Source organism: Molossus molossus, unplaced genomic scaffold (genome assembly GCF_014108415.1).
Source record: "Molossus molossus isolate mMolMol1 unplaced genomic scaffold, mMolMol1.p scaffold_m16_p_2, whole genome shotgun sequence".
Classification (NCBI taxonomy): Eukaryota; Metazoa; Chordata; class Mammalia; order Chiroptera; family Molossidae; genus Molossus; species Molossus molossus.
The window spans coordinates 91628100-91645730 of record NW_023425355.1 but is presented as its reverse complement, the minus strand read 5'-3'; the positions used below and the strand labels follow the sequence as shown (position 1 = coordinate 91645730).

The window sequence follows — 17631 nt, the reverse complement described above, 5'->3', positions numbered from 1 at the left end:
GCATCCTCCGCTCACCGTGGCTTTTCCGTTCTTTCTTTATTGCCCTGTCCAGTCCTTCCCGCCCGGATGGTGTGTCTCTCCAAAGCCATATTCTTTTAAGAAATGTACTGAATCCATGGCACTGCTGGACCTTCTGTCCTTTTCTCTGTTTGGGGTTTTTGGCTTTTTTTGGGTGGGGGGGTCATTTAGTGCTTCTTTTGTCATTGGTTTTCTTTTCTTGAACTTGTCTGCACTTGCCGATGGTTCTTCATGAACTTGGGCTGCTTCTGGTGGCGTCTGGTGTTGGGGTTGGGGGGCCTTGCTTGGTGTTCAGTGGGGCAGCGAGAGGGAGGCACGCAGGCTCAGGGCTCCCTGCACAGCTGGAAGGGAAGGCAGGTGCCTTTTTGACACCGTTTGCAGCGGAAGAATCCAGCCCACCTATCGGGACTAATGTGTCAGCTTCCAGAACTCTCCTTGAGGTGGTTTCCAAAGGCACTAGACATGATGTGAGCTTCAGGAGGCCAATGTCACACGTTCCTCGATGGGCTTGGTGGTGGCCAGCTGCTCCTGCTCAGGTGCTACCTGCCCCGTGGGCCCTTGCCCTGAGCCCCACCGGGTGTCAGAGGTGTCCGAGGTGTACCACCAGCTGGAGACTTCCTCATGCCCCAAGCCTGCACGCTACTACATTTCCATTTGTTCCCAAAGCACCTTCAGTCTCTCCAAACAGGTCTTGACATTGGAAGGCCTTAACCCGATCTGGTGGCTTGCCCTGAGCTTACCCTTTCTCCTCCTTCCTTTGAGAAGCTGGGAAAATCAATTCCCTGCTATATGTTCCAATGAACAGTCTCTGCCATGTCCGTCACAGTTTAAAGAGAACTCAGGGGCTGTCCTAACGAGGTAGAAACTGCCATAATTGCTCACACCTTTCAGAAAGACAAAGGGCAAGCCACTAGACCACGGAACCCACAGGCCAAGGGAATGGTGTAGGCCCCCTACTCCCACTGAGGGCAGCCTGCTTCTTGTAACAAAATTGAGATTTCAAAAGCCAAACAGTAAACCTTCGAGTATGAGCCCAGAGCCCCTGCCAGGACGGTTCCATGCTTCCTCTTTCCTTTCCTTCCAGTGAGACCGGCAGCTCTCACCTCCGTGAACACACCACTTACCCGCAGACGGGATCGTTAACCACGCCGTTTCCCCCACCAGACCCTGGGATTTTCTTTTGCTTGATTCCATGTCTTTTCCTGTTTTCTTTTGTCTTGTCTTGTCCTTTTCCTTTTCTTTTCTTTTTTTTTTTAGGAACTGGTGAGAGGTCCCGGTGGGGGGCATCCCTCCTCTTGCTAAAGCTGTCATTTCAGGCCACTCTTGCCCTTTAAGGAAGGGATGTGAGCCGCACCGGTCCCTGTCAGGCCACCTTGTCCCCTTTGGAAACAGTGCACACACACACCTTCTCCAAACCACAGGCCACACACACCTCCATCTCCCTCTCACACTCACTGGGCCACCCACCTGGGCCAGCAAACGTCACAGGTGAACTGAAAAGCTCTGACCTTGTCCCAAAGAGGTCTACAGGAGGCTCGGCCACAGTCAGTTAAGGACAGAAATTGTGACAGCCTCCTAGGAGCACCTCAGCCGAGCTCCAGCCGAGCAGCAACACCTTCCTTCTTGGGAATGAGGGAACAAGAAGGGGCTTGGGTCTGCATGAGGGGTACACCCTGACCTGTTTCTGTCCCTTCCTCCCCCTTGACTTCCTCCATGTGTCCCTTTGCCATCTCTATTTTCTGTCTATCCATCTGCCTGTCTGTTGACTTGAGAGGAAGGCAGCCAACACAGACCCCACTCCACACACCCCTCAGGCTTTCTCTATAGCTCTGGCCTTTGTCCCTCCTGAGCTAGCCCAGGTCTCCCCTCTGGCCTCCTAGTGAGGGCTGCTGGCTTTCGGCTCCCTCTGAATTCCTCCGACTCTCTCCCTGGGGCAGCTTCTCTCTCTCCTCTCTTCCTTGGCTCCTAGTACCTTCCTTCCTTCTGCAGCCACCTGTTCCCCACCCCCCACCCATCTTCCCACTTCCAGGAGTCCGGCAGTGCCACCTCTCCCCACTGCTCACGAGCCACTCCAGGGGCACCTAACTAGCACCTACCAGAAAAGGGCTGCTGTCCCTTCCACACCACATGCCGCTGGACAAGGAGCAGGTGGCAGGGCCCCAGTAAGAGCTGAGCACCTTCTGTCTGAAGAGGGCGCTCATGTGACAGCAAGGGAGTCCCAATGTCCTGACTCACAAGGGTCAGACTGAAGGCTCATCCTGGTTAAGTGGCAGCACCTCAAAAAGGACCCCATTGTGGAGAAAGATGCTGGTTGGAGGACCAGGCTACACCGGGGGACACACCCGCTTCCGGAAGCCGCCGACCCAAACTGCTTCCTGCCATCATCACCGTGTGGCAAATTGGTGTGGAACTCTGAACCGGCCCCCAGTCTGAGCTACGAGGACCCCAAGAAATCACCAAATCCAGCACCCTCATCAGGGGAAGGCCTAGCAGAGTAGGGGACTAGCCCAGGTCCTCTCCTTCCTTTGGAACTTGTCAGAGGAAGGCAGGGTGCTGGCCACAGCAGAACTCCCACCGAGCCGAGAGGCAGCACTGTAGGAGATGCAGTGCTCACGGTCACAAGGTTTCCTAAGGAAAACCCTACTTTTGTGCGAAGGTTCTTGTCTTCCTTGCCCACTTCCCAGCCCACCTCCCATGCACTTGTCCCACATGCTGGGGCAAGTCTCTCCAGCACACCCAGGCCTCTGGGCCAGTACCACTTCCACTGATAACACAGCTCTCTAGGTTAAAGGCCCTGTGCGCAGTGTGGACAAGGAGGTCAGAGTGATACGTGACCGCCCTCACCAGTGCAGGCCCCTGCCCGTAGCACCAGCGCAGGAAGTATGTGAGGAATGTCCTTGGAGCCAGAGGAGAGGAACACTGCCTAGAGGGGTGACTCACAGAAGCCAGAGAGACTGTGAATGTTGGGACTTAACATGTCCGCATCCAGACCCGCCCACCGTTCGTAGCCGACCTCTGATCCCCCGGGCATCTCATGCCTGCGTGCACGCACGAATCTTTGCCCATTTGGGACTCAGGAGTCCCAGCACAGTACCCAGTCCCTTGGTCACATACAATGACCTCCCAGAAGGAAGCCCTGGCTGCCTGCTCCCCATTCACTCAGCCATTTCTCCACCCTGCCTGGCCTGGTGGTCACCTCCCATCATGGTTATTTCCTTTTCAGCCCAGAGTACAACACCTTCTCCTTCATGGCCACCACCACACTTCATGGGAACCTCAGCTGTGATATGAGTAGCTCAGGAAAGAGCATTCTGTAATAGCCATTTCTGTCTTTTCAAAACCAAGGGAGTACGAAATCCTACCCCTTCTTAGTATCAGTCTCCCACTCCCCGTTCCTGCCCCAACCACATTCCACAACTGACCGGCAGGACCCCCCCAAGGAGCGGCCAGAGAGGAGCAGCAGGTCCAGGGCAGCGGATGACTGCCTCCAAGTGCGAGCTGGCGCACACAGACATGCCCCAGCCCCTCCGCAGCCACACATCCAAAGCCTGCTCCCCACCAACGTGTCCCGCTGGCCCTCCCCTTCCAACAGGCAGCTGAGCCTGGCCCGACCCTTCCTGAAGCAATGCTGGGCCTCTATACTCGAACGTTTACTGTGATATTGGTTCATGAGAGGGCTCCTGACCCAGCCCAGCAAAAGGGACAGGCACCGAGGGTGAGTTCGGTAAGATACGGCCAAAAGGGTTCCCTCAGGGCTGTTTAGTTCTGACTAACCATGCTGGAACCAGATCACGGCAGTTGCTTTATTTTAATTGGCTTTTGCAACCTTCTGTCCAAGTTGGCAAAGCCAGGCCAGGTGAGCCCCATGATTTCCTTGGATACACCCTTCTGGAGCCCAGAAGGAACATGCTCATCACACACTGGGGGCGGCAGCCCCCGTTGCCGAGGCAGCCCCACAGAGGAAGAAGCCTTGCAAAGTAAAAGGACCCTTATTTGCTCCTTTCTCAGGAAGTTTATGGATTTAGAGCCAAGTCTCCCCACCTGGGTTTCCGGGGACAGTATATTTGCATTTTTTTTCCTCAACTGTTTCACATGGTGCACTGTCTCCCCACTAGGCACAGTATGCGCCCTGCCTTTTCCGAGCCTTCCTGCAACCACGAGGAAGGGCCTTCAGGGCAATTCCTAAAGCACAGGGTAGCTCACGGCCTAGGGCAGACCCTGGAACTCCTGCTCTGGGGCTTCCCCTGCAGGCACTTCTGTGCTGACTCCCAAGGCTGGAGCTAGGGCCTGGGGAGCTCAGGAGACTTATTTGAGTCCTTGCAGCTAGACATGGCCAGGACGAGAGGCAAGGCTGACCCCCTGAAAAGCCCGGAACTTGCCGTGCCTGGATCAGCTCAACTCAACGTCTTATTTACATTGGCAGCATGAGCCTGAGCTCTCCTGGTCCTGGGCACACAGGATAGGAGGTGATCTGCACAGAACTCACCAGCCATTAGTACTTTGGCTTGCCAGCAGACACAGAGCTGTGTGTAATTTGTTTTGGATTCAATGCTTCGGTGAAAGGGCCGGTGCTAGAGTTTGCATTTTCACATTTCCTGATCCCATGGCGAAGAAAGGGAGCCTTCCCCTAGCTGCCCCTTCAGTTGCGGACATGACACTCCACACCTCTTTGTATTGCTTTCAAGTCACCGTTCACCTTCACACTTGCAGGCAGGACTTGGGACCTGGGAACTGCGAGTTCCCCGCAAGCCGTTCCCATGGTGCTCCCTGGCCGCTGCATCCAGAATTTGCTCTAAATTCAAAGCCCAGATGCCAGGGGAGGCGACAGGCATCCAGAACCTTCTGCAGGGAGAAGGTTCTGGATTAGTGATTGGTATAGAGACAGGCCTGTCCGTCGAGTGTGGGGGCCTTTCAGGGGGCAGCGGAAGCGCAGGACAGGAGTTAGGAGGGTTCTGGGAGCCTCAGCAGTGAGACAGGAGCAGAGAGCAGAGAGCATGGCAACTCGCAGAGCCTGCTTCTCTCTCAGCACAGGGGAAAGGCCAGAAGGTGTCAGGCATAGTTTTTGTTGTTACTGTTGTCCTCATTGTTCGGGAGCCTTTGCTTTTATTTTTCTCTTCTCTTCTTTTGTTTCCGTTCCCTTTTTGCATTTCTTTCATTGGGGGGGTGTCCCCTCAGCCCTCGGCTTGCCCTCCTGCTTTCGCATCCCGTCTCCACCCCTACCACCTGCACTGCAAACCCAAGTGATTGAAGGTCAAAACGAAAGTAGGGCTCATCTACTTTCAGCTGTGACCTTCACCCCCCTCTGCTTGAGCCCCAACCATCCAGCAGGAGTGGGGTCACATTGCAGAGTCTGAAATAAGCATCCTTTGGCTTCAGCTCGGTATCCTGGGGTGGTCCTGTGAGTCTGGAGCGGCACCCGCTGTCCCCACTAATGGAGCTTAGAGTTCAGGTGAAGGCGGGCCGAGCTTGCATGCGGGGCAGGGGCAGCAGCAAACACAGCAGAGAAGCAAGAGTACACTAAGTGCAGACGGTCACAAGACTCCGGAGAGAAGAAAGCAGAGCAAAAGAAATGTTAAGAGCACTGTTTCCGATAAAGGTCTAGGACAGCGTCTCACAGGCTGGATGTGTGAACTGAGGGCCAAAACAAGAACAACGGGGTGACCTAGCAGGAGAACCACTGAGGCAGGCAGAGGGCAGGTGCAATGGCCTCAGGGGAACCCAGTCGGGGTTAAGTGAGTAGAGAGCCGCTGGCCTGGTGAAGCCATCATGGCAGACACATGCCAGGCCATATGGGGCCCCTACCTTCAGCACCTGCCCACTGAACCTTTTCTGGGTGCAGGTGCCATGTTAGATGCTGGGGATATCAGTGAACCAGACAGACAGAACCCCGTCTTCAGGGGCCTTATGTTCTAGGGAAAGAAGACAGAGAAGAGATATTGGGATGTGTGGGGTGCTTAAAGGTGAGCCATGTTGGGGAGAAAATGAAGCAGAAGAGGTGCAGGGGTACTGAGGGACATGGGTGGGCTGCTACTCTAAACAAGGAAGGAGGTGAGGGGGAGCCATGAAGCTCACCGGGAAAGAGCCTTCCTGGCAGAGGGAACCCCCAGTGCAAAGGCCCTGAGGCAGGAGTGTGCCTGGTATGCTTGGGAGAAAGCCAGGAGGCCTAGGCTGGAGAGCGCAAAGAAGGAAGAGGAAGAGAATGACCTGAGGCAGGCCCTGCCAGGACTTCGGGTTTTCCTTTGAGGGAGACACAGCTATTGAAGGGTTTGGACCAGTAGGAGGTGGAGCGTGCTCTGGCTTCTGTTAAGGATTGCTCAGGCCGCTGTGCTGAGAACAGGCTGTAGAGGTCAGCAACAGCAGCAAGAAGACCAAGGTGGAGGTGTGGCGGGTGGGTCAAGTCTGGAGATAGAGATGTGGGAGTGGTTAACAGAGAGCTGGTATTAAGGCCGGGGCAGACAGGAGCAGCTAGGAAATGCGTGGATGTAGATAAAAAAGAGAAAAGATTCAAACACAAACCCTGGGGCCCTTGGACAGTGAGAGGATAGGGAGAGGAAGGAGGAGGACCTGAAGACCCAAGTCCAGCCAGGAGGCAGGGCTGTGATGTGGGGAGCACTGAGTGCCCAGCCAGGAGGTCCCCAGGGAGTGGGGGCAGGAGAGAACAGGGTGAAGTAAAATGGAGGACATGAGTACCAACAACTCTCTCCAGGCTGTCGCCAGCAGCTAGAGGGGACTTTGGCACCAAGAGAGGGTCCCTTTCAAGATGGGACAGATGAGTAACCTAGACAAGGGCGAGTGAGATGGCTGGGGAGACATCCTGGATTGGTTTTGGGCCAGGGTGGGCACCCCAGCAGTAAAGAAGGAAGCAGGGGCATTGGGGGGACATCTCTGTCGGGATGAGACAGGAAGATGTAGGAGAACCTCCCAGCCCCGCCGGGCCTGATCCTCCTCAGCCTTTCCAGATGCCTTGGCCACAACCTTAGGAGTCAGTCATCTTTACTGGAGAGTGCTTTTCATGTCTCTTTTACTTTTAAATTCTTCTGCTGGAGTGTTTGGAGTCCCCACCAGCAAGGTGTGGGAGGGCAGGGCCTGACTCAGTAGTCAGAGAGAAGGGACCTCAAGGATGTCCGCCACACAGGTAGGAGACTGGAAAGGATGGAGGGACCAGGCAGGTGGGATCTCACCCTCAGGGGTTGTGGATCCTGAGGGGCCTCCAGGGCCCTGGCAGGCGTGGCAGCAGCAGCGGAGGCGAGGAAGGTCCCACCATAAAGAGGTCAGGAACCAGGGGCCACAGGACACACTGATGTACAGCACTGGAGGCAGGTGTCCAGGTGCCTCCGAACTTTGGCTAGAACCCTGAACTGAGAAGGGAAGACTAGGTGAGGGCCAGGGTCAGCTGGGCCAAGATTGAGTGTGTTCCTCAGCCTTCTTCGATGGCCATTAGCCACCCAAGGAGAGGTGAAGGAGCAGCAGGTACCTAAGCCTAGCATGCCTGGAAGGGGTGAGCCCTGGCTGCAGACACAGGTGATGGTGCCATAGAGGGTGTGTTGGGCATCAAGGCGGTCTATGGGCTGTAGGCAGCATTGACAGACAGCCGTGAAGGTGGTGAGGTCTCTTCGGGAGTGGTAGAGATGGAGAGGTGGCCTGAGGACCCCACCCTGGGTCCCTGGGACAAGAGAGGAGCCTGAGGAGACAGTAATGGCCATGTGCTGGAGAAGGGCACTGGTTTCACTCACCCTTGGTTGTGCTTTTGCTGGGACACACTGAACTCTGCCATGGGGTCATCCCTGGGACTCTGTGTGCAAGTTTGGGCCTCCAGGGTAGGTGTCTCTTAGAAATGTTTGCCGCTTCTCACCGAGCCAGTGTCTCAGGAATTGACTATGCCCTTCAGCACTGAGTGGCCTGAAAACACCCTGTCATAAGATAAATGCCAACCCCTTTGTCAATAGCCCAAGATTTGAATGCAGGGGAATGGAATCTGCAGGTCAGCTGTAAGAGACTCTCAGGATGGTGCAAACCCAACCGAAAGCCCGGACCAGGGGAATGTTTGAGCTGAAGGCCCTGGCACCCCCTGTTGGTGATTAAGGGCCTGCTCTGTGCCAGGTTCTGGCAATAGGCAGCAAACAGGCAAACCCAACCTCTCCCCCAAAGTCAGAGACAAGGCAGACATCAAAGTCTTTGATTACATCCAGGAGGAGCGCCCTGAAGGAAACGTCCAGTTTAGAGCGGCAGAAGCTGCGGAGGGGAAGGCTGACTACCCTTTCTGGGCAAAGACTTTGGAGTTCAACAAGGAGCAGAGAGACCAGAGGAGGGTTTGAGCAAAGGCCTGGTCTGATCACATGACCCAGGTCCAAGTGAAGGGACAGGCTCAGCAACAGAAAAAGGTGTAGCCAGAGTCACCAGGTCATTGCTGGCAAAACCACCACAAAAGGCACCCAGGGTCAAGGGCAGCAGCTTGGAGCTTGCTCGTGTTTCTGTGACTCAAGGGTGTGGCCCAGCTGGGATAGTTGCTCCACCAGCACCGTGCAGTCACAGTGGATGTCCTGGTGGCTCTCCCACAATTCTGGCCCCAGAAAAGGAACAAATAACAAAGCCATATCTACAATGGCTACAAAAAGTACACTCTTTTTATTTTTATTTTTATTTAAAATGTCAAATGATTCTCAATTTCTGAGAATTACCCCTATCTCCAAAGAAAGTCTGGGGAATTAAAGAGCTAAGGGCAAATAGTTGGCCATCCGTGATCCAGAAGATGTGGCTTCACCAAATTCAGAGAAAATCCTAACTGAATTTAGTATGTGGAGATAAAAATCCCAATTTTATGGAGCTTTTTGGCTGTTTTGCACTTGATATATTGTGAGGTTTGTCTGGTTTAAACTGATCTAGGAGCACTGGGCTTGGCGGAGCAATGCCTAGGGTCCAGGTGCTGGAAGATTGACAGGGGCTCATTGTGAACAGTGTGAATCATGGTCTAAATGAGGGAGTAGCAAACTTCTCCTAAAACAGGCTTTGTAGGCCAGGTCTCTGTCCCAACTACACAACTCCATCCTTGGATCTCAAAGGCAGCCATAGACAATGCATGAATGAAGGGTGTGGCTGTGTGCCAATAAAACTTTATTTACAAAACCAGGCTGGAGGCCAGAGTTAGCCCTTGGGCCACAGCTTGCCAACACCTTATCTAAACCATGAAAACCAAACTCTACAAGCTTGGGCCTGGAATGACTTAGGAACTCATTCATGTTGTGTTCACCCACTCACATAAGGAGAGGCTGGCTTCCCCATCTCAGCACAAGGCCAGCTAGCTAGAGTGGGACCCAGCAAAGGCCTTCCTGTTGACTCTGGCTTCGAGAAATAAGAGGGAGCCTGGGCTGAGGGCCAGGAAGTGAGCAAAGAGAGGCAGCAACTCTGTGACTTAGAAGCCCGATGAGACTTGAGCACACACGTAAATGAAGGTGAAGCACCAGTGAAGGGAGGGGTCAGAGAGACCGAGGGGTTAATTCTGGAAGCGGGGGTCTCACACCGAGGTGCAGGGGTCAGAGGGCCATCATGGCTGGGGAGCGGGGCATTGTGGGAAGCTCTTCCCGGGGGGAGTTATGCTGATCTGAGGTCTGTAGATGCTAGCAGGGTGACCAGGGAACAAGGCACAGAAAAGCCTGAGCGGAAGGACTGGAAGTTGTTTTGGAGAGCGCAGGGAAGGAGGAGAGCACAGCATGAGAAAGGCTGGAGGGGCAGGTAGCGCCGGGTTGCAAAGAGCTTCTGGTGGTCTGGAGATGCGTGGATGGGAGGGTCTTCTAGGGGAAAAGACCCAATCAGATGCACCCAGCTGCGGGCCAGGGGGCTATAAAGAGACACAAGGAACTGCCACCGCGGATCAGAGCATCTGGGTAGGACAGGCTTAGTGGGTGCAAATCAAATATGGGGCCATTTTTAGTCTTAGATGCTTCCAGATAGGGGACTAGAAAGCTCTTGAGCTTGGAGCTTGGAGGAAGGGCCTGGGCCACAGTCCCTGATTATAGCCAGATGAGTTCCAGAGCCATGTCCAGAGCTAGGAGGTAGACCTGGGGGTGTGGACAGAGAGGAGGGACAGGGCCAGGCCAGGGCTCTCGGGCACCCTGGGACAGAGGAAGGAGCAGTGGAGGAGATGGGGCCAGAGTAGCCAGTGAGGTAGGAGGGGGCCAGGCACGGGCAGTGTCAGGAAAGCCAGGAGAAGTTTCCAGAGAGAAGCAGTCAGCTGTGTTGAGTGCATCTGAGGGATCAAATAAAATGGAGACACAGAAATGGCTGCTGGACTTAGCAGGGAGACTGACGGCCAGATGGTCTGGACATTGCCGATGCTGGCTGTGGCCAAGAGAGCTGGGAAGGAAGGGAAGTCCCTAGAGAACACAGGGAGGGAGACCCACTCAAGAAACATTGGCAATGCACCCACAGGCCAGGGACTTTGTCTTACCAGAAAGTTCTTCAGACTTTCTGGTCAGAGACAGAGGAGAGCCCACTCTCCAGCATTCTCCCTTTTCAGATCAAATTTCTGTTCTACCAAATTGGAATTCAGATTTGGCAGAAACCCTAGGGACCACCTAAGCCAGTCCTGCCCATCAGCCTGACAAAGCCACTGCCTCTTGTCCTGCATGTGGATCAGTTGACAAGACTCGGATCCAAACTGAAAACCCTTACCACAGCCAGGCAGGGCCACCCCAACTGTCCCATTACAATGGATGAACATTTGTCACACAGTGACCCCCTGCCATTGATGAGGGTGGAACTTGCCAGCACCCAGTCTGCCATTGATTGTCTCCTTTCTTTCTTCTTTCCTTCCTTCCTTCCTTGCTCCCTCCCTCCATTATCCCCCCTCGGGCCCCTGTCCCTCCACCTCTTGCTCCAGATCCGAGTGGTGAAAGCATTCCGTAGCTCGCTCTATGAAGGCCTGGAGAAACCGGAATCCAAGACTTCTATCCATAACTTCATGGCAACGCCCGAATTTCTGATCAATGACTACACCCACAACATCCCGCTCATAGATGACACGGACGTGGATGAGAATGAGGAACGCCTGCGGGCACCCCCACCCCCATCCCCCAACCAGAACAACAACGCCATCGACAGCGGCATCTACCTGACCACGCATGGCACCAAGTCAGCTACCTCGTCAGTGTTTTCTTCCAGACCCGGGAGTCCGCTCCACAGCGTGGAGACGTCCCTCTAAGCATAACTGCTCTGAGCACGCACACCCCTGCACACACGGGCACCCAGGCGGGACACAGGCCTGCAAAGAGGGCACAGCCAAGGTGGCTGAAGACGTTGCTCACTCGCACAGCACTTGCGAGAAGCCAGTCCATTCAAGGCTTCTTACCTGGGACCAAGGAGACGGAGGAAGAGGAGGAGGAAGGAAAAACTAGAGAACAAGAAAAGCTGTGTTCCCCACTTTTTTTCTATCTTAGCTTTTTTTTAATGAACACTACAGTGCCGCCAGATGTTTGTCATTGGGCTGTGCGGTGGGGCAAGGGGTTGGTTTCGGTTTATTGGGAACTTTGTTGCACCCACTGGAAAGCAATCGAATCAATGGATTCATGCAAAAGGAAAAACAGGCAAGCACCACTTTGCAGAGCTGGGAAGAATACCCCTAACCAGACAGCCCACCCGAGAGAGTCGCCTGCAAACATACCCGAACCGCCAAGCACCCCATCCCCAGGACACATGTGCAGTCTGTGTGTGTGTGAGTGTGTGCGTATACACATATACGTACATATATGATCAGATGCATATTTAAAGAATAAGGAACTATTTATCGGCATGATATTTCCATTCCTCTTATCAGGTGTTTTTATTTTGAAATTTTATTATTTATTGTGGCAGGGTTTTGTTTTTGTTTTTTCAGGGAACTAGACTGCAAGAATATCTTTTTGGTTGCTTGCCCCACCCTGGGCCCCCTCCTGCTCCCCTCTGTCCTTTCTCTTCCTGAAACTGCTCTGGGCAGTGTCGCCATTCAGATTCCCAGTAGAAGGCTGGGGGTGGGAAGGGCAAGGTTAAGGTGGAAGAAATTACAGTTGGAACATTTGCACTTTGAGACCCCTGCCTATAGAGGAAAAATAACATTTTTGATGGAATTTTTATTTAAAAGGAAAATACCAAAGTATTGATGAGAAGGATCCCTTCCAGGAGGTAAAAGGGGGAGTTTTGCTTTCAGTTTCCTTTGGTTTCAACTCCAATTCCAAGTGCTGGATTCTGGCTGGTGGGCTTTCTTTGTCCACTATCCAATTTCAAGAGCTCGAAGCTCTGCCCCCTGTCGCCTCTGACCCCATGTGGGGACCTGGAATGGGGAGAGAAGTGACGAGAGCCAGACAGAAAGCAGTGGAGGAAGAGGTATCATCAAAACCCAACAGAAGCCAGCAGGCTGCAGTGCGCACCGCAGCCCTCTCGGCGCCCCCAGCTGGACTCGCCCTCTTTCCTTTGGCAAATGTCAAGAAGTTGTTGCTGAGGCGCCCATGAAGCGGCTGGGAAAAGTTCTCAGTCACAACCCGCCAAAGCGTTCTTCTGACCCCAGTCTTCTCGTTCAAAGACAACTATGACCCACGACAGCATGGATTTGTATCTGCAGCGACATCAGGGAAACAGATGCTGAGGCAAAGCCCCTGGGAGCCATGGCACCTCGTGGCTGTTGCTCTAATCACACCTGTGGCTCTTTCTCATGAGTCTGGAAGGCTGAGGAGGTCAGCTTCACCACATGGGCTGAACACCTGGTCTGCAGGTGGGGAGAGCTGGGCCTGGGCTCCCCAGATGGTTCCCTCGGGAGCCTCTCCTTGCAGTATGGGCACCCAGTGTGCCAAGCCTCAGTTTCCCCCGAATGCACCCTAGCCAGAGAGGGAAACGCATAAAAAGCAGAGATTCTTTCACCATCTGAATTCACCTGTCTCACATTTTTCAGGGAGGTGGTTGGGGTCCAACCACAACTCCTCCATGTGCCTGTCACTTGGGCCTGGGACTGAGCCATTGGGGGACAGCTGGAAACTGAGGGGCATAAGGTCAGAAAGGAAACTGCACGTGCGATGGGCACACTCAGCAGTTGAGCAGCAGCTGGACTGGTGGCAAGGCTGGTCCGCCCATCATGCCCCCTGTCCGGCACCCAGCAGCGGGGTCTTGTCTCAACTCCACCTACGTCTGTGAGCATCCACGCGGGCGGCCAAAATATGCTCGGGCTCCACCGTTAACATGAATGCCACGTCACCCCTGAGCAGGAGTAGTCAAATCTCGGGCAAAGAAATTTCAGTTAGAAAAGAAATTTCCCACTTAAAATGCCAGCTACAGATAACTTAAAGCCATCCCTTTTTTCCAAAGGGCACATTGAGAATGTTACCCATGTGTAAATTGTTCCCTATGTCCTTGTTTAAACAACCACAACAAAAAGGGCAACTCAATTTGTTGAGGGTCTGTGTGTTCTTAAACAAGAAATAAAATTGGAAATGTTTAAATTGAAGAAGATAAGCTCCATAATGCTACACTCATGGGCTTCTTTTCACTCTCTGTTGTAGACATCGATAGAACAAATGGTCCATATATATTTAAAAAAAAAACCCTCACTGCTGCTGTACAAAGTTGCCTACTGTACATGTCGATTGTTTAGTCCCTAGGTTGCCTTTCCGTGGGGTATGTGGTTCAGAAAAGGGGGGCCGTGACCTCGGATCGTCACTCTGGTTTCTGTAGTCTTCAGGCCGAGGGACCCGTCTCATCAGGGAGCCCCTCTCTATAAAACATTATATTATATGGAATGGCTTGGTCAACTGTGTTCAGTTATTAAATATGTTTTACATTTTTATCTGCCTGTTATAAAGATGAAAAAAAACTATCTTAATGAGGAAGACCACAGATGCATAATAATTTAAAGTCTGTAGTTGAATTTCCTAATTAAAGAATAGACCAAAATTTCTGTGTATAAAAAAATGAAAGGCTCCTACAATCCTGGTCTGGGTAATGTGTGTGATTTATTATTTGGTGAATTCTCATCTGGAACAAAAGAAAGGTGTCTTCGTCTGCTTTGCCCAGCTGACCCAAGCCCAGGAGTGCTGGAGTTCCCGAGTGTCTGACTGCCTTACTAATCCTTACGGAAGAGGTTCACCTGTCCTGTGGGGTCAGAGGCGCTCCTGGCAGAGGTTTGCATGGTGGTCCTCTAACTGTCTTGACCTGGAAGGGCCTGGCCGGAATGTCTAGTCTGGTGTGCCCTCAGAAGAGAGTGGGGGTGGGGGACCAGAGATGATCAGAACAATTTAACACCAGCAAACCAACCCAAACGCCAGAACCCTGGCACACAAATAGACTCCTTCTTTTCATTGTGGTAAAATATACACAGTATAAATATTACCTTCTTAACCATTTTAATCAGTTCAGTGGCATCAAGTACATTCACATTGTTGTGCAGCTATCCATCTCCAGAACTTTCCATGTTCCCAAACTGAAATCTGTCCCTATTAGACACTAACTCCCCATCCCCCTCCCCTAGCTCCTGGCACCAACCACCCTACTTTCTGTCTCTATGGGTTTGACTCCTCCAGGGACCTTACAGAATGGAATCATATTTGTCCTTTTGTGACTGGCTTATTTCACTCAGCATAATATCCTCAATGTTCATCTATGTTGAAACATGTATCAGAATTTCCTTCCTTCTTAAGACTGAATGACATTCCAGGGCATGGATACACTATGTTTTGTTCATCCGTTCATCCATCGATGGACACGTGGGCTGCTTCTACCTTCTGGCTACAGTGAGTAATGCTGCTGTGAACATGAGTGTGCAAACATCTGTTTGAGATCCTGCTTTCAACCCGTTGGGGTATATACCCAGAGTTGGGATTGCTGGATCATGCAGTAAAGCTATATTTAATGTTTGGAGGAACCGCCGAACTTTACCACAGCACCTGCACCATTTTATACACCCACCAGCAGTGCCCAAGTGTTCCAATCAGAGACTAAGTCTTTAACCCGAAGCCATGGAAGGGAAAACCATCATTTCACTCATTCATTTGCTCCGTGGGCCATTCCCCCATTCATTCCTTCACTCACCAGGAGTTTTTGAACACCTGTGCAAGGGGACATCTGTGGTTTGTGGCCCGGCCCCTCTGCTTCACCAGCAGAGCCACAAAGTCAGCTCTGGCCTGAGACTTGCACATGCCTACTGAGGTGACAGCACCAGGACTCCCTGCATCGCATTTCCCCAGATTTCTATTTTTCTACTCTGCACATCATCCCTGTAGACTTGGCAGTGCCAGAGGATGCATTTTCCAGGGAACATGCCAAGAAATGAGAAAAATGGCTTCTCAGTTCCCTCCCAACCACCAGAATCTATACTTCTAAAAAAGGCAAGAAGACAAACAGCTAAAAACAGCAAATAAATAAGAAAGAGCCCTTGCTTCTTCATTGATGTGCAAGTCACCTTGAATCATAAAGCTAAGTAAGTCTAGATTGGACCAAATGCTTGTGCAAGATAGCACCTTACGAAGAGATAGTGTGCTCCCCCAAAAAGAATCATTACTTTGTGTCTGTGGATTCTTTTCTATTGATTTACACTATCAAATATGACATGGGAAAAATTGATACTTGGCCAAATGGCTTGGGGCAAGGAAACACTACAACACCCATCCCTCCACCAAGCCCACACCATCTTCACCACTCGATAACACCCTGGGAGCAAGGGTGCATCCTGGTAGTCTGGGAAAGGCCCACGTAGGAGTTTCCTGAGGCTGCTGTAACAAAGTTCCACAAGGCAGGGGACTCCAAACAACAAACATGTCAGAGTTCTGGAGGGGAGAAGCCTGAAATCAGGGAGTGAGCAGGGCTGCGCTTCCTCCACGACTCTAGGGGAGGGACCTTCCTTGTGTCTTTTAGTTTCTGGTGGTGGCCAGTGTTCCTTGGCATTCTTTGGTTCATGGGCACATCATTCGTCTCTGTCTCCATTGTCACATGTCCTCCCTCTGTGCATGTGTCTTCTTCTAAGGAACACCAGTCAGGCTGCATTAGGGCCCCCACTCCTGTAGGATCTCATATCACCTTGATGACATCTGCAAAACCCCTACTTCCAAATAAGGTCTCATCCCCAGGGGTTAGGATGTAGACACCTCTTCTATGGGACACCATTTACTCCATCACAGTGGGGAAGGAAGAGATGGGCCAAGTCCCTCACAAGACCTGGTTTGCCCTCTCCTTCTGGGTCGACATGCCGACTAAGGCCCAGCCATTTATCACTCACAGTAATTAAGATGTGGTTCTGGACTAAAAAGCTTCAGGTTCTAGAAAATCTTCCCAATCTCTCATTGCTGACCTTTTTGAAACTAAAACAAAGGAGATGGGAGGTTGTATATCTTCAATCCCCATTAATTTTTACAAAAGCCTCAGCAATAGGAAGCCAAAATGAACAAACAAAAACCACTCTGTACCATTGACTTTAATTTATATCCTATGGCCGAACGTCCTTACAGAGCAGGGCTGGCATGTCACATGTTCCCACACAGTGTCACATACATCCCAATATATTCCCTTCATCTCTATCCCAATGATAACACAGCTGAAGATGAAGCTTCCAGCGCTGACCACATCCGGAAAACACACACAGTGACAAACATTGGGATGACAGGCCTAGAGGCCAGTACTCAAAGCCAGCCAGTCCCCAGGGCAGTGTGACAGGCACATATGCAGATGAAGGGATTTTAATTATCTTTCTTCTTCTTCTTCTTTTTGCCATCCCCCCACCCCACCCCCTTTTTTTGGGGGGGGGGTCAAGTGATTTTAAAATAGCAATCAGTCTAAGATGATATGGTCCAAATACTCAATTTATAAAGTGGGAAACTGAGTTCCATAGGGAGAAAGCCACTTGCGTATTCGGTCGTCAGAAAAAAACCTGGACCCACACAATCTGCACAGAGACTGCAGTAGCCCCTGCCACCCAGAGCTTTCTGGGTGGTACTTTCCTGGTTCAGCGTGGCAGCCGTCGGCGGGGTTGGGGATGCTCATTGAATCCTCAGGGATCTCTATCCAACCATCCCCTCTTGGGTCTGATCTGTCCTGGGGCAGCTTGTGGGTAGGGAGACACACTGGGACAGGCTTAGTTGGAGAGCCCTACCATCCAGAGCAGGGGTTCCGCCTTCTGAGAACTGAGAACACAGCCTCCCGTCAAGTGCCTGGGGCCAGCTGCCTGACTGGAGGCTGACCCTGAGGAGATCCAAACAAATGGAAGCTTCTTTCTGTAGGAGCTTGTGCTTTTATTGAGGCAGACAACAGAGAATCCAAAAGTGAAATATCTGTCTCTTAGGTCCATTCAGATCAACAGTGAGCACTGGCCAAGGGCAGTGCCCTGTCAGCACAGTACAGGCCAGGCCTGGGAGACCGAGGGACGGGGGGCCTGTGCCTGGTTTGCGAGGAAAAGGGCACGACAGAGGCCAGGTGGGTTTTAAACAGCAGAAAGCAGGACTGGCGAGAGCACCCAAGCTGTCCTCAGCGGCTGGCTGGGCCGGGCCCCTCACCTGCTACCTCCATGCTCACAGTCCCAGCTCTGGGTCCTGAGCCTGCTTTAATTAATTAATTTATAAGAAATAAATATATAACCATTAAGGGTTAACATATTTTCTTGGTGCTAAC

At 52.2% G+C, this 17631-nt stretch overlaps 1 protein-coding gene across 6 annotated transcripts in view; it reads left to right on the top strand.

Annotated features, from left to right (window-relative positions):
• The window catches only part of ATP2B3 (ATPase plasma membrane Ca2+ transporting 3), a 48137-nt gene extending 36922 nt beyond the window's left edge, over nucleotides 1-11215 (top strand). For all 6 annotated transcript variants that reach the window (XM_036270711.1, XM_036270709.1, XM_036270710.1 and 3 more), the window contains one exon: nucleotides 10895-11215. In XM_036270711.1, coding sequence (XP_036126604.1) covers nucleotides 10895-11215 — 321 coding nt within the window. The remainder of the gene's footprint in view (nucleotides 1-10894) is intronic.
• Nucleotides 11216-17631: the final 6416 nt, after the last annotated feature.